The following is a 14,851-nucleotide window of genomic DNA, read 5'->3' on the forward strand; positions in this document are numbered from 1 at the left end:
GAAGTCATGTGGAGGGATGCAACATCACGGAGAAAAATCACACAAATTGTAAAGAGTTTAGTTTCTGGTGTATTTTTTTTATCTTCCTGCCTAGAAATACCAATTCTTCCTCCTGGGGTGAAAATAAAAACGAACTTGACTTCTAGAAATTAAATCAGTTTTATCTGCAAATCCTATTTTTAAATTGTGTCCCGATTCTCCCAAAATAGCCTAATTTATAACAAATGGTAACAGTCACTGAAAGGAGGAGACAGTACCTTGTTTAGAACCAGGTGTATTACATGTGCATGCTGTGTAAAACACAGATTATCTTTGGCCATGAACTAGAATATTTTGATGCTGAAATTTTAATTTTCTCTGGGAAAAAAAACCTGCTTAAATAATCTTTGCACATTGATAATTAACACCTACTTACATGTACATGAGCCACATACATTCTCAGTACCCAGGACCTTCCTACTGAGCTGCACTGTCTGGCCATTTACTTTTTAGAAAAAGTGAAAATTGCCCATGGACATTTGATTATAAGCATGAAAACTTTTCAGCTAAGAGAACATATATTTAGCTCACATTTGAGTTACATTTTTCTGAGATGCTGTGACATTGGTTCTTGTCTGGCATTCATTTTTAATTACAAAAAAGTGAGTTCCATAATGATGAAAGAAATCAATTGTGTTTGGTTTTCAAACACCTACCATGTTCTTCTGACATAGCACTCAAGCACATGTACTTTTGCAGTTAATTTTTTTCCTGCAGCATACATAAATAGTAGCTTTAATTATGAAAACTCAGAAAGAAACTGACAGCATTTTTGCCTTTAGTACACTTGTATGAAGGCATTGACCCTCTAGCAGAAACTTGACATAGTCAAGATTTTAAAAAAGGTTACAGTATCACTGTTTAATTATGAGTAGCATAATCCCATAATTTAGTATTGCAAAATTGATAATGCTGTGTTTTAATAGGGTAATAATTATTCATACATTAAAATCCAGTCACCATTTTACAATGGGCATTTAAATCTCAGTACTTCAGGTGATGTGTATTTTTAATGTCTTTTCAACAGTTAGTTAATATGTAAAGCCTAATGCCATCAAAATACATGTTGAAGTTCTGTAACTTAAAACTAATTTTATAGCTTTTTAGAGGCATTGAAAAAGTGCTAAGTCAGACCTTGGTTACATTGTTACATAGATGTAAACAAACACGATTTCATCTATATAACGAAAACAAAATATAGGGAGGTTATCTGGGCCATTATGTGTGGGCTTTTGGCTTTTGGCCACTTCTTAATTATGTTTGTGTGCACAGACAAAAAGACACAATTGGCTAAATTACAAGCCTTATTCTTGGCCTTGAGTTCTCTTGAGATCTCTTGTATCTCCATTTAGGAGGTACAGCGATCGTAAGGAATCTGGAAGCTTTCAGCAACTGATGTGGAGTGATTTGTGATTTTGTTTTGTTTTTTTTCCCCAAATCATGTCTCCTCTAAAAAAAGATTCAACCCCACCCATAAATTCTTGTAAAACAATAGTGAGGAGATGGCCAATTGCTTTCTCATATCTCTCCCTAGTGAGATTACATTTTCCCGAGAAAACTGGGAACTGATTGTGATGACAGTTAGCTTCAGTAACTTTCCAGCCCCTTCTAGTTGTAATGGCTATAATATGACTATTTAAAGGTAAACTGGAATTCTGCATGTGGCTCTTCAAGGGATCAGAGGGTGCTCATTTTCAGGGGCTAGCAGAGAGGGATCTAGCCCACTTCATTGTAGAGGGGACAGCGTTAAGAGTGGGATGGTACGCTGTACATTGCATGGGCTGGGATGGTCTCTCTGCAATGAGTGTTGGCTGGCTGGAGATCGCCCACTGCAGCTTTCCTTTGCCTGCTGCTGCCATTCTGAGCAGCTGACACTTCAAAGACAAGTCAACTCCTTTCCTACTGTTTTTACCCCAGGATTACATTACATGGTAATCTAAGGAGAAGAGTTGATAGGCTACATTACTTGCTTTACTTAATGAAAAACCACAAATAAACATCACTTTCCTGATTTGTTGGGTTTTTTAATGGTGGGGGGAGGGTTGCATTGGCAATGTAATTAGATCTCTGAAAGAATAATCTACATCTTGATTTAGCTGTTAGTAATGTTTTGGCTATAATCTATACCCTCATCAGTGTGATTTTCAGTACATGTACTTCTAAGCCCTTTTCTTTTCCCCAGAAGTGCTTTTGAACATATTACTTCATATACATGAGATGAAGACTCCTGTTTGCATAACCATTTGCAGAAAAACTTTGTTACAACTGCTTTTAATGGAGATCTGGGCAGGTCAGCCAACATTCATGGTTAAGTGGCAAACATCTGTGCTTTGGATAAAACAACTGTCAAAAGAGATTATAATTGTCCAGGAAAGTTCTGTAATATGCATTTCACATAAATGAAACGTCTTTTGGGAGGGGAAAGTTTCCTATTTGTCTTAAAATCAAATTGCTGTGCAAAGCTGTGACTATTACTCTGAAAGTTTAGACTTGATAATGTAGTTATATCCAATTTGTGAAAAAAAGAGACACCAAAACCCAACAGAACAAGAAAACTTGCATCTGAAAGAAGTTTTGAAATAATTATCCATTTTACTATTTTTATATTTTCAGGCTGAATTTTGCCTACTGCAAAATTGACATATTGCATCTTTGTAATTCATATGTAGTATTAAATATTATAGGTTAACGTGATTTCTTTTTATGTCTATAAAAACAAAGGAATAATATCTCCATACACACTATGTCAAAAAGCTTTCTTTCACAATTACAATAGTGCTCAGTCTGTGTAACAAATCAAATTTTCTTAATGTTTAAACTACAAACTACTGAAGTGACCTCGCTTTTCTTAGTACTCAGTTTTACTATTTAGAGTTCTGTTTTCCGATTTTAATGTTGAGATTTATGGGCAAGACACTCCTGAATCAATATCCACTTTTTCTTGTGAGCTTGGGAAATGCAAGTGCTGATACACATCTTATAACCATCTGTAAATTTCTACTTGCTAGCACAACACCAGTTTCTGGAGAAACATCCCTTACGGCATTTCTTTCTATTAGGGAGCAAATTGAAAAGAGGCGTCTTATAACTTTGGGATGTACCATAATTACACAGTATCAAACAAAGAAGCAGGCTTTAATGATTAAGAATAATGTAATTAAGAAGGTACTTTGCTTGCCCAGCTTTCCCAAGCAATCAAAACTTATTTGCTATTTGTTGTTTTCCCCTGTGGGAAAGTCTTGGTATGGTAGGTGGAAGACAAAGGCAGAGCTTCCTATAGTTACTGTGATTTAGATTTAAATTATTTTTACATGTAAGGCCTTCCACTGTCTACTCTAAAAATCTTAACACTGAAGCTTTTCTGTGGCTTTATGACAAATTAATTCCTATTTCAGTTTGCATTATATATTTGAGTTTAAAATGTGCTTTTGTTGTGCACATAAATATGAGCAGAAGCAAAACAGCAGCTGGCCTTGTGCCTCATATCATGCTTTCTAGATACCTTGGGGTTTTTTCATCAAATGTTTTGGTTTCTTAGTGGATATAATTCTGAAGGTTTTCATCAATTCAGGTCATTCTAAGAGAAAAATTGTTAGCTTTTCACACAGTTGTTCTCCAGTTTCTGCTGGCACCTCACAGCAACCTAATGCTCCTCATTTGCAAGACATTTGTGGGACATTTTGAAGTACATTTTTGCAGAATTCATTTATTGTTGACTTTTCTGTCCAAGCTGCAGCTAATAGTGGATGAAAAATATTATTACATTTAAGTTGTGTAAGGGTTTTCTAATACAGGGAGTACGGTGGCATAGATGAAATAAATCAGCTCAAGTAGGGCCCACATACCACCAACCCTTCTTCTCTAGTGTGGGAATACAAATGCACTAGTTATGCTCCATTATCAAATAGTGTTGGAAAACTACTTGGCTTTCTTGAGCAGGATTTACTATTTTATTTGGGGGATCTATTTCAGTAGCTGGGCTTGGCTAGGGTTCTGAGAAGAAAGTCCCCTGGCTGTTGATAGCCTAGAGTTAATTAAGGGTTTCTGTGACATGAAAGAACAGCCTTCCCCCATTCCAGAATCACTGACTTCACTGACTGGAATGGAGATACTGTGGTTTTTTGCTTTGTTCATTAGAGGGTCGGTTTTATTTTTGTGGAGAGTCACAACTATGTATGGTCTGCTAGGCCTACTAAGAGGTTGCAGAAATAAAAGAGACTGAGGCCAACTGGCTTATTACCCCACGAGGCTTTGAGCCAGAGGGGGAATAAGTGCATGGGTCCAGGGACAAGACATGAGATCAGCTGTTCCTTTCAAGAGAGCTGGTTCTGTATCTCAAGAATCTTGATAATTCAGCAATGGCAAAATTATCTCATCCTTGGAACTAAAGTGAGTCTCTTTGCCCAACCAAAAAGCTGTCTCAGTTACAGGCTGCCTAACTTGATTTCAGTAGTATGGACACTCCCAAAGGTACATTTGCTGTGCCATCATATGAGAAACTATTAGGGAAATGTGGAAAGAAAAGCTCAGCACTTTTCTGGGAGGAAGGGCTGTGATGAGACAAAGATCTCATTAAGTTTGCTTTGCCATCCACACTGTGATAAGGACTGCTGCCTGCTGTAAGCACAGGCATTTGACTTTGTTTAGGTAAGACAATATACTTAATCCTACAGTTCCAGTATCCTATGACACTGTAATCTATGGTTTACCCCAAAACTAGGACTGAGAGGCTCATGCTACAAAATATGGAAACAGGGAATGAGGCCCTTTATAAAATAGTATAAAAAAACCTAGTTTTTGCTATGCTTTGGAGCTGGGAGAACCTTGGGTGGGGTATTTTGACTTCCCACCTCATTTCTGATTAGATGAGCAAGTGCTGAAGAGGAGTACAAGGTGTTTAAGCTGTTAGCTAGTTGACTGTTCTCCGTCTTGTTTCTAGACAAAAGGCTATTCTGTACTTCATGTATTCTTGACTAAAATTTTTCTTTACTTAAGTTGGGGAGGGATTCTTACCATGGAATACTGACTATTTAAACCTGTGGTGTTTTTCTTTCATTTGCATTCTTGGGATGGTTGAGATGGAAGCTGGCAGAGTGGGTATTTCTGAGACACAACTGGAACTCTGCTGGTTATCTAGGGGAAATGAATGTCTGTTGTGCAAAGAGAAAACTTCTGTAAAACTGGAACTAAGAACTGTAAAATGTCCTTGGTGGTAGCTTGACAGGCCATTTTAGAAGGCACAGTTTAAAAGTAACTTACCTTTTGTAAGTTACCTTTTACAACACTTTGTGTTCATTAAAGGAGATGCCTGGATTTATTCTATGAAAAGAACCTCTTGGAATTTTTAGCTAAATCTCAGTATTCTAAATCTCAGTACGGCTGTTAATTCAGGAAGCAAGTGGACCAAATCAGTTTTCTCAAGAAGCATTTCAAGTGTTCCATCTATTCATTAAAGATTCAACTCATCTGCAGAATCTGTTTACTTGTAACTTTATAGTAGTGCAAATATGCACCTGATTTCCACAGAACATGACATATGGTTATTTGCCAGTCTTTCTACTTCTTGTTTTAGTTCTTGTTTTTAGTCCTTGTGGGGTTTTACTGCCTTTTTTTTTTCTTTTTTTTTTTCCCCTTCAAGGGAACCAATTTAATGGATTTTTCATGAAGAATCATTTAGGATGAAATAGTGTGGTTGTGTTATGGGAGTAACACCATAACCTTTTGCTGGCACCTCCCTAACTTATCACCACAGGATGCATTTTCAAAGCTGTAGATGTGCACAAACAACTAGTTTCTGCTTCAAAAGTTTGATCTACTACTGTGTCACTTCATACCTGCTCAGCAGTCCACCGAGCCCTGACTGACCTAGGGCTTCGGTCTCCCTTGAATCCTAAGTCTCTGATGGATTCAAATGGAGAGCTTCCATAGAGCTGTGCTTGTACCCCCTGCTTGAATTTTCCACTTAATTGAGTGGTATGTGCAACAAATGCCAAAATTAATGTTTCTTGCCAAAACAGGGATATAAGACCTCCTGTGATGTGGGCTGTTGACAACAGCTATAAAAATGTTTGCATTTACATTTGCAGTTGGTGCATAAGAATGTGTGCACTGTTTACTACACAGTAGGCTGCTCCTCAACGTCTCATCAGGAAAGCTGCTTTTCAGGTTCTGAAGGTGACAAACAAGGGATTCAATGGCAAAAAATCCCTACTTACTAATTGCTGCAGGCTCACAGAAAAATAAAAGAAGAGAATGGAAGCTAGAATGGAAATAGTATACATACTACTATATGCTGATATGCTGCAGACAAAAGGAATCAATAAATATTACATTGAAACTGTGAAGAATTTCTCAGTTGGGGTTTCTAAGTAGTTTTATCTAAACACTTTTAGTAAGGGAATAATTACTATGGTGCGCTGGGCCATGCAGTTGGTTTCTGTGAGATAAACATGTGACAGGCTCGGGGCCCGAGACCCATCCATGACCTCTCTGCACTGGCAGCCAGAGAATGGCTGCAGAGAGGGGAAATGGGGAGAATGACCTGGCAAGGCGTCTTTGGTCACAGCAAAAAAACCTCTGTTCACAAACCCAGGGACTTTTAGAGCACTAAGGCTATTGGGAGGCACCATCTGTTGGAGGCTGTACTTTTGCAGTATTCAGTGAAAAGCGCTACAGTTTTTAACATGGATTCAGTATCTAGTTCCCACTCATGGCAAGAAATATCTTCCCCTTCAATCATGTTTGTAGAGAAGTCCTTGTTCCCAGTGAATAGGCCTCTGCAAATCTCCACAAGCAAAACCATTTAGCTAGCAAATAAAGAACTTGAAAATGACAATCTAAAAAGATCTTTTAGCAATGTTAAAAAATCCAGAGTAAAAGCAAGTCAGTCAATGTTTTTTTTCCCCCTGTATAAAAGTTTCCAAGGTGCTCACCATCTCCAGCCACAGACAGTAGAAACCATTCCCAATGGGATTACAACTCCCACAGTACCCACAACTGTGGGAACCCCTACTGCAAGCCTGTAGTTTACAAAAGACTTGTAAAAGAAAAAGACCCAAACCAAATTATCTAACCTGTTAGCCAAAAGATGTTAGCACATACACCAAATTTGCCTCAGAGCACAGCACGAAAATTTACTGTTAATGGAAAGAACTCACCTGCTCTAGGCATTGAAGCATAACAGGAAAGAAACATCATCACATTCAGTATTACAAGGTACTGAGTGGGGGTTTTGGCAATTCTTTCCTAGTGAAAAATGTCTGAAATGTCACTGCTCACTAAGAGACAAAATAAAGCAATTTTGGTCCTCCTTTTTGAACTGACTTATTTTGTTAAACCCTGGCTGGCTGTGTTTGGAATGTGGATATCCTGCTATTATTCTCATTCACTATGGCTCAATCACTGAAAACTCACTGTGGCACCTGATCTTGGTTTGTGGCTTGACACCTACTCTGCTCATGTTTCCACCTACCATCACTTCAGTTTGGTAAGCGCAGCAGTCCCATCATACCTTTTTCAGACTGATACAGATATTTTCTGATAGCTGTATGACTTCTGGAACAAAGCTCTTCTGACTGCTAAAGGAACCCATCAAACACCTTTCCATCCAGAATGGTTCCTTGTATTTTGCATCTTTTAAATACCGACAAATTTAACTTTAAAAACATAAAGTACAGAAGTGATGTACTGTCTCTCCAGTGCACTTTATTTTGTGTTCTACAGGAAAAAACACCATTCTGTTGAGGAAACTCTTAATTGTGTCGAAATGTGAGCCCTCCCTTGATTCTAATCCCATTCTAAGCACAAAAATAAGGTAGCTGTAAAAGTTCCTGACTTGTTAACAAGGCCTGTTTATTTGGTATCTAAGCAACAAATTCTGCTGTAGAAGTACCTCAGGGACTGATTTTATTTGGGCCATGCAACCACGAACTTCTAGGCAAATTCAAGAGTAAGTCCCATTCTTGAATAGCCCATCATTATAAAAATACAGGAGATGGAAGACTATGGAATGTGAAAGACTAGAGCTGAAATGGCTTCAAGATAATGAAAGATCTGGTGGTGGACAGTATCAGCACTGAAAATGTACCTGGCTCTCTTAGGCCTTGTTTATAGAAGTGCCCACAGATCTGAGCTGCTCTAGATTAATACAGTTACATAGGGGATTATGCAAATAAAATTGGTACTGAAAGGATGACCACTCAGTCCTTGTGGGTATTTCCAGTCTTTACTAGATGCTGCTCTCACAGCATCCTGGAGACTTCCCTTTCTTTTCCCAGGTGGGAGCCCAATCCCACACTGTAGCAACAATAAACAAAACGTTGAGTGATGAGGTTGAACCAAAGCTCACAGATGTTAAGGGCTCAATCTGTTACTTCCTCAGGAAGGGCAATCGCAATCTGACTCACTTGTCTGCCCTCCTCCCCCCCAGGAAAGAGCCTCCTCCTGCTGCCAAGCACAGCGCAGCCAAACCACAACCAGCGATGTTCTCTCTGCAAAACACACCCAGCTGCACCGGGCCTCTCACTGCTGGGCAATTCGCTCCTCGACCGAGCTGCACTCAAACGACATAGACAAACTTCCGAACTTTATTTAGTTCTAACGGTATTTAGTGCCGTGACCGGAAAAAAAAACACCTCCAGTGCAATGGATTGTTTCTGCGCACAGTCAAGAATTTTTCCCCACACTTAAAGCTTGTGATTGATTGTAGATTATTTATCTGATGCAGTTTCCCTTGGCTGCCTTCAGAAATGGTTTTGTCCCCTGTCGTTTCCAGTAGTTTCCCCGTGGGTGGTACCATGCGTGTGGGCACTTGGGGCCGCCTAACCGTAGCACGGGCTCACTCTAGTGCCCACAGCGTAAGTTGCAGTTGAAGCTTTCAAACCCCTGCAAGCCGAACTGTGTCATAAAATCATAGACCACTAGTCTCTGTTCCTGCTGTTTCTAAAGGAGTGAATGCTGCAGATTATTAGAGGTCAGAAATTATAATTTATTCTATTTTGGAAGTCTCCAAATAGCTGTCACTCAGGAAGCAATCACCTTTCTTTAATGCAGACAGTAAGGCATTTACAGCCAAGAAGATAACCAGGCAGCAAAACCATTTTTTCTTTCTATTTGCTCCAGAAATAATCCAAAGTTTACAAGAAAGGTTAATTATGAATTAGTTTATCTGTGCAGAGGGAATATGTAGATGATTTCCTGAAAAAATAATTCTGTGCATTCCTTACAATCCTCTGTTTCCTGTGCAGGCCCTAGATTTAAGCACTGGCCCTATGAAATGCCAGAATAATTACATTCTGAATAACACTGTCTCATACAACACCTGCAATAATATAAAAACATGGGGTCACTCCCACAGGCTGCAACTCTTCAAGACCTGCTCCAGCATGAGTCCCTCCCACAGCATGCATTCCTTCAGGAACAGGCTGCTCCAGTCCCCCACGGGATCCTAAGTCCTGCCAGCAAACCTGTTCTAGTGTGAACCTCCATGGGGTGTCTTCTCTAAGGGCTCAAGGGAATCCAGAGCTGTCACTCCTTCTTCACGGGCCTGGGTGTCTGCAGGGCTGGTTCTCCCTCAGCTTCTCAACTCTTCCCACAATTGCTGCAAAACGCCTTTTATATTTTCTTAGACACGTTCCCAGCGGCACCACCGGCACCCCTTCTGAGGGTTTGAGCCGTGCCTGATGGTGAGTCCTTTGGATCCAGTGGGAATGCTGTGCTAGGCCTGGGACTGCCTGCAGGCCCCAGGTGCTGCACCCAGCGCTGCCCTCTGCACATGGGCAGCCAAAATCCGTGGGGCAAAGAAAGGGCACTGTATTGCACTTTTACTGCTCAACAGAGTTCCCAGGCCTCTGGGAAAGCAATGTTTCCACTGGGAAATTGCAAATAGAGGGAGAAAAATTGCACAACATGGACAAGATTATTATAAAAGAAGTAATTGTAGATTAGCTTTAAACGGAGGCAGGATGTCTTACACCAGGGTAGCCTCACAATTCAGCAAGGATCTCACAATCTGGTCCAGCAATGGCCTCGCTGGGCACGTAGACAGGACAGGACGGCTCACTCCTTCCCATCCTTCACAGCAGCCAGCCTGGGAAAGCAGGGCCAGGCAGGGCTGATCCTGGGCCCTACTGCCTCCATCCCGAGCCCCTCCTTGCCCTCTGCATCCCTTCCTTACCCTTCTCATCCCTTCCTCTCTCCTTGTCTTCTTCATCTCCTTCCCTCCTCTCCGTTCCCTATCCCTTCCCCACCCATCCCTCCTCTCCCTTTATTCTTCCACATTCCTGCCTTTCGCCTCCCCCAACCCTTCCTCTCCTCTACTTTTCCCTTCCCTCTCCTCCATTCCCCATCCCTTCCTTTTGCACGGAAAATCACACTATGAAAAGCCATTGTCCATAAAGGAGACAGAAGAGACCTGCAACTTTATTCAAATAAAGGGGTAGAGTGCACGGGGGCACACAACCTGCGGGATTTAATGTCTCGAGGCTTTGGAGGGCACAGCCTCCTTTTATCCAAAGTTCAGAAACACAAGTTAGTGCAGGCCCTTGTCTATTTCAGGAGTCAAGCTATCTGGCTTTGCAACAAACCTGCAGCTTGAAGTTAATAGCGACATTAAGACGGATTTCAAAGATATTAACACCCATTCTTCTGTGCATCGACTTGTTTGTAAAGACATTAGCACACATCTTCCCTATCATCTTCTCCTGCCCATCCTCTCCCCATCTCTTCCTCTCTCTCCTTTCCCTCCCTCTCGTCATCCCTTCCCTTCCCTTCCCTTCCCTTCCCTTCCCTTCCCTTCCCTTCCCTTCCCTTCCCTTCCCTTCCCTTCCCTTCCCTTCCCTTCCCTTCCCTTCCCTTCCCTTCCCTTCCCTTCCCTTCCCTTCCCTTCCCTTCCCTTCCCTTCCCTTCCCTTCCCTTCCCTTCCTTCTTCGGCACAGCCCTTCCTCGGCGCTCCTTCCTTCCTTCCTTCCTTCCTTCCTTCCTTCCTTCCTTCCTTCCTTCCTTCCTTCCTTCCTTCCTTCCTTCCTTCCTTCCTTCCTTCCTTCCTTCCTTCCGCCACTTCCTTCCTTCCGCCACTTCCTTCCTTCCTTCCTTCCTTCCTTCCTTCCTTCCTTCCTTCCTTCCTTCCTTCCTTCCTTCCTTCCTTCCTTCCTTCCTTCCTTCCTTCCTTCCTTCCTTCCTTCCTTCCTTCCTTCCTTCCTTCCTAAGCCCTCGTTCCCGCCCCTCCATTCCCCGCCCCTTCCATTCCCCGCCCCTTCCATTCCCCGCCCCTTCCATTCCCCGCCCCTTCCATTCCCCGCCCCTTCCATTCCCCGCCCCTTCCTTTCCCCTTCCCATCGCACACTACAGTTCCCAGCGGGCTGCGGTGCTAGCGCATGCGCGTTGGGGCGCACCTCCCCGCCCCGTGTTGTCCCTCCTGCGGGCGGGCGGGCCGGGGCCGGGCACTGGGGTCGGGGCCGGGGCCGGGGCCGGGCAGTGGAGCCGGGCGGCGGCGAGCGGAGCGGAGCGGAGTGGAGTCATGGCAGCGGCGGGGCTGAGGTTCGACGGGCGGGTGGTGCTGGTGACAGGCGCCGGAGGAGGTGAGCGCCGGCCGGGGTTTCCGCCCCCACTGGAGACGGCAGAACTGCTCGGGGGAAGCCCGGGCGGTGCGGGCTCCGCGGAGCCGCCGCTGCCCTCGGCCCTGACAGGTGTCCCGGGGGCAGCCGGTCCTGCTTCGGGGAAGAAAGCGTGTTGTTTCCGCAGAGGGCAGAAACGGGGCTGTAGGGGGGGGTGCTGGCCGTGCCGTTCCTGGCCGTGCCAAGGCTGTGCAGGGGTCAGGGCCGTGCCTCCTGCTGCCGTCAGAGGCCGGCCCGGCGCTGCCCACGCTGGGAGCCCCTCCGAACATGGGGCTTTTCTGCTCTTTGAACACACGCGGGGAGCAGCGCCGCTGCACCCCTCTCAGCAGTGGATGTCGTCCTCCAAGCGCTGTCCTGCTACCCTAATTCCTTCCCCCTGAGCCTTGGACGTAGCGTCGGAGGCGTGTGAGCCGTGTGGCTTGGCACGGTGGTGCTGCAGCAGCGCTCTCCCTGTGCCGTCAGGGCTGCTGACGGCAGCCGCCCACCCGCTGCTGCCTGCCCGGCCCGCGGCTCCCGGGAGCCGGCCTGGGGCAGCGGGGAGCGGCGCGGAGAGACCGCTGCCAGCAGCGGGGCTGGCCTGCGCTCTTGGTGGTCTGCGGGCTTGAGCCCTTCGGGGAACGTGGAATGCTTGGTTTTGCCAGGAAGTGTTTTTGTATTTGTTGTAATGGCGTGGGGTGGGTTGATTGGTTGGGTTTTTCTGTTATTTGTTTCTTTCCCCTTTGATTTTTTTTTTTTTTTATTCTCTGTGTCCATGCTTTAGCCTTTGCCTACTCTGGTAGTTGAGCAAAAATGCGGGCTGTCAGTGTGGATGAATGACAGGCAAAGTTTGTGTTTGTGATGAGCTCTTTAGGAAACTTGTTTAGCCATACTCTGAAAAGGTTCTGCCCTCCCTCCCCACGGTAGAGTTTTGCTCTCATTTTGTGGTGCCGCACGTTTCCAGCGGAGTCGTTTTGGGGTCCTAGATTAAGTGATGTCTTGTGAAGAAGTAGTTTTGGAAGGCACTGAACAGTCCATGTACATCACCTGAAAGTGACCAACCTGATAATAACTGAGACCACGTTTTTTAATGTTGCTTTTCTGCTTGTACCACATCTATGTTTGTGGCCTTTTCCCTATATAGTAAGCTTCACTGAAGAACAGGTTAAGATCTTGCATAATAGCAAAACAAGGTCACTGTGGCAGTAATAAAGCTTCTAAAAAGTATTGCACTGAGTAAAAGTTTCATGTCAAAAGTGTGTGTACAGTGACCCTTGTACTCATAGGGTTAGACTGAAAATGGTTTGTTAATAGAGAAAATTCCTCTTGTATGTTTTATTTCACAACAGCTTTTCAGTAAGTGTTGATTAAATTTAGGTCAAGATTAAGGGAGGACCTATTATTTACAGATTAGTTCTCATTTTGCTTTTATTTAATTTACATCACTGTAGTTAGATTGCATTACTAATAACGTTGTTTTTCAGCTGGATGTTGGTGAACACATCAGAGCTGGGAGTTTATTTAGACATCTGAATCACTAGTTTGTGTCAAAGTCATACCTGCTTTCACATACGCACATATCTGAAAAGTGTTTCTTTTCACTTTGAGGAGATCCTCTGTGAATTACTGTGTTGGACGTTGTTTAGTCAACCTATCTTGGTTTTTTTTAAGGTTAGTTTTGATTCTCAAACGTTCAATCCTTGCTTAGCAGTTGAGAAGACAAGCTGATATAGCATGGCCTGAGTTTTGTGCACTTCTCAGTTGTGCACTTCTCCGTGGCTTTTCAAAACAAAACAAAAAAAGGTTTTCTTGGACTTGGGTTGTATGAGCAGTTGGGTGTATATGCACCTCACATGTGAAACTCTTGGTTGCAGAAGCCTGAGGGAGTCTTAAGGAAATTTTCAACTTATTGCTGTGAAATTAGTGTACTTAAAAACAGTATATACAATTCTTATTTTTCCCCACCCATTTTTTTTTTTTTTTTGAGAAGTGGATTTGAATGTCCAAGTGAGGTGCAAAGAGATACTGTTTGTATTCTGAGGAACTTTCTTTTGACTGACAATTCTTTGATCATTTCAATCTCCATTTTTTTTAAATGAATAAAAAAAAGGATCAGTGCCATTAAGCCCAACAACTTTTGATTGCTACAGTGGATAGTATATCTGTAAATAATTTATTGCAATGAATGCCAAATACAACAGGAATCTAAGCCAGAGTGAAGGTTCAAGACCCTTGCTTTTGTTTGTAGTGCAGAAATGACAGTCTTCTCTTAGGACAGGCAAACTATGTGTCTGTTTGGTTATCTGAGGTATTAGGCATTCCTTTGTATCCAAATGATTTTGTCAATATATCTTCAGTCACAGTTAAATTTTGTTCAGTTTCTTTTTCAAATTTTAACTTTAACTAGGAAAGTGTCTTATTCACTTAGTGCGTAATTAATTAACTTGAAACATCCCCTCCTTCCTCAGTGTTACCTTAGGACATTAAAGGTTCTTCCTTTCAAGTGTATTTTTCTATCCCAAGCACAAACTCGGCAGCATACAGCTTTCCCAGATGCTTTGGCTGAATCCAGTAACAAAGAGTAAGCGTGGTTTGTTTGGGTTTTTTTTTTCTCTTGACTGGAATTTTTACTTACTGTTTATCTGTTTGTTTACTTTTGTATTTTATTCTTATAAAAGACTTTGAGCTCCTGGGGAAAATAACTTTGAACCTGCAAAGTATTTGTTTTGAATTGGTGCATTTTTCTTTATGCGATTCATTTTTTGTAGCTTTTGTCTGAATTGTGGTTGAGGAAACAAATTAACTCTTGTTTTTAACTTTCTCTTTTTTTTAAAACTAGGTTTGGGCAGAGCATATGCTCTGGCTTTTGCTGAAAGAGGAGCTTCAGTAGTTGGTAAGTTTTATCTTAACTAACTTGATCTAGACTGTAACCTTTGCCTTTTCAGATAGCTTGCATTCGACAGTCCATGCCCTTTTTGACAGTAACCTTTGTTATTTAATGGTTTTCTGTCTTATCTTTTGCTGTTTAATTTTGCCTCTAAGCTTTATTTTCTTATGAAACAAGTTGCCCAAGTTTGTCCAAGAGCTTACCTTTGCTGGAAAGCCAGTTTGAGTTAGATCGTTTCTTAGATTTAACTTCCAGTTATGCATACAACTTTTTACTGCAATCTGTGGCCAGAGAGTGTGTTGTCTTTGGTAAATTGTGCTCACAATCTTCCAATATG

The 14,851-nt window shown here is 42.5% G+C and overlaps 1 protein-coding gene across 1 annotated transcript in view; it reads left to right on the forward strand.

Annotated features, from left to right (window-relative positions):
- The first annotated feature begins 11,485 nt into the window (after positions 1–11,485).
- Positions 11,486–14,851, forward strand: part of HSD17B4 (hydroxysteroid 17-beta dehydrogenase 4) — a 62,887-nt gene continuing 59,521 nt past the window's right edge. The window contains exons 1-2 of the mRNA XM_064735328.1: positions 11,486–11,615; positions 14,467–14,520. Of these exons, the coding sequence (XP_064591398.1) occupies positions 11,555–11,615; positions 14,467–14,520 (115 nt within the window). The 5' untranslated portion in view covers positions 11,486–11,554. The remainder of the gene's footprint in view (positions 11,616–14,466; positions 14,521–14,851) is intronic.

This window comes from Zonotrichia leucophrys, chromosome Z, assembly GCF_028769735.1.
Source record: "Zonotrichia leucophrys gambelii isolate GWCS_2022_RI chromosome Z, RI_Zleu_2.0, whole genome shotgun sequence".
Classification (NCBI taxonomy): Eukaryota; Metazoa; Chordata; class Aves; order Passeriformes; family Passerellidae; genus Zonotrichia; species Zonotrichia leucophrys.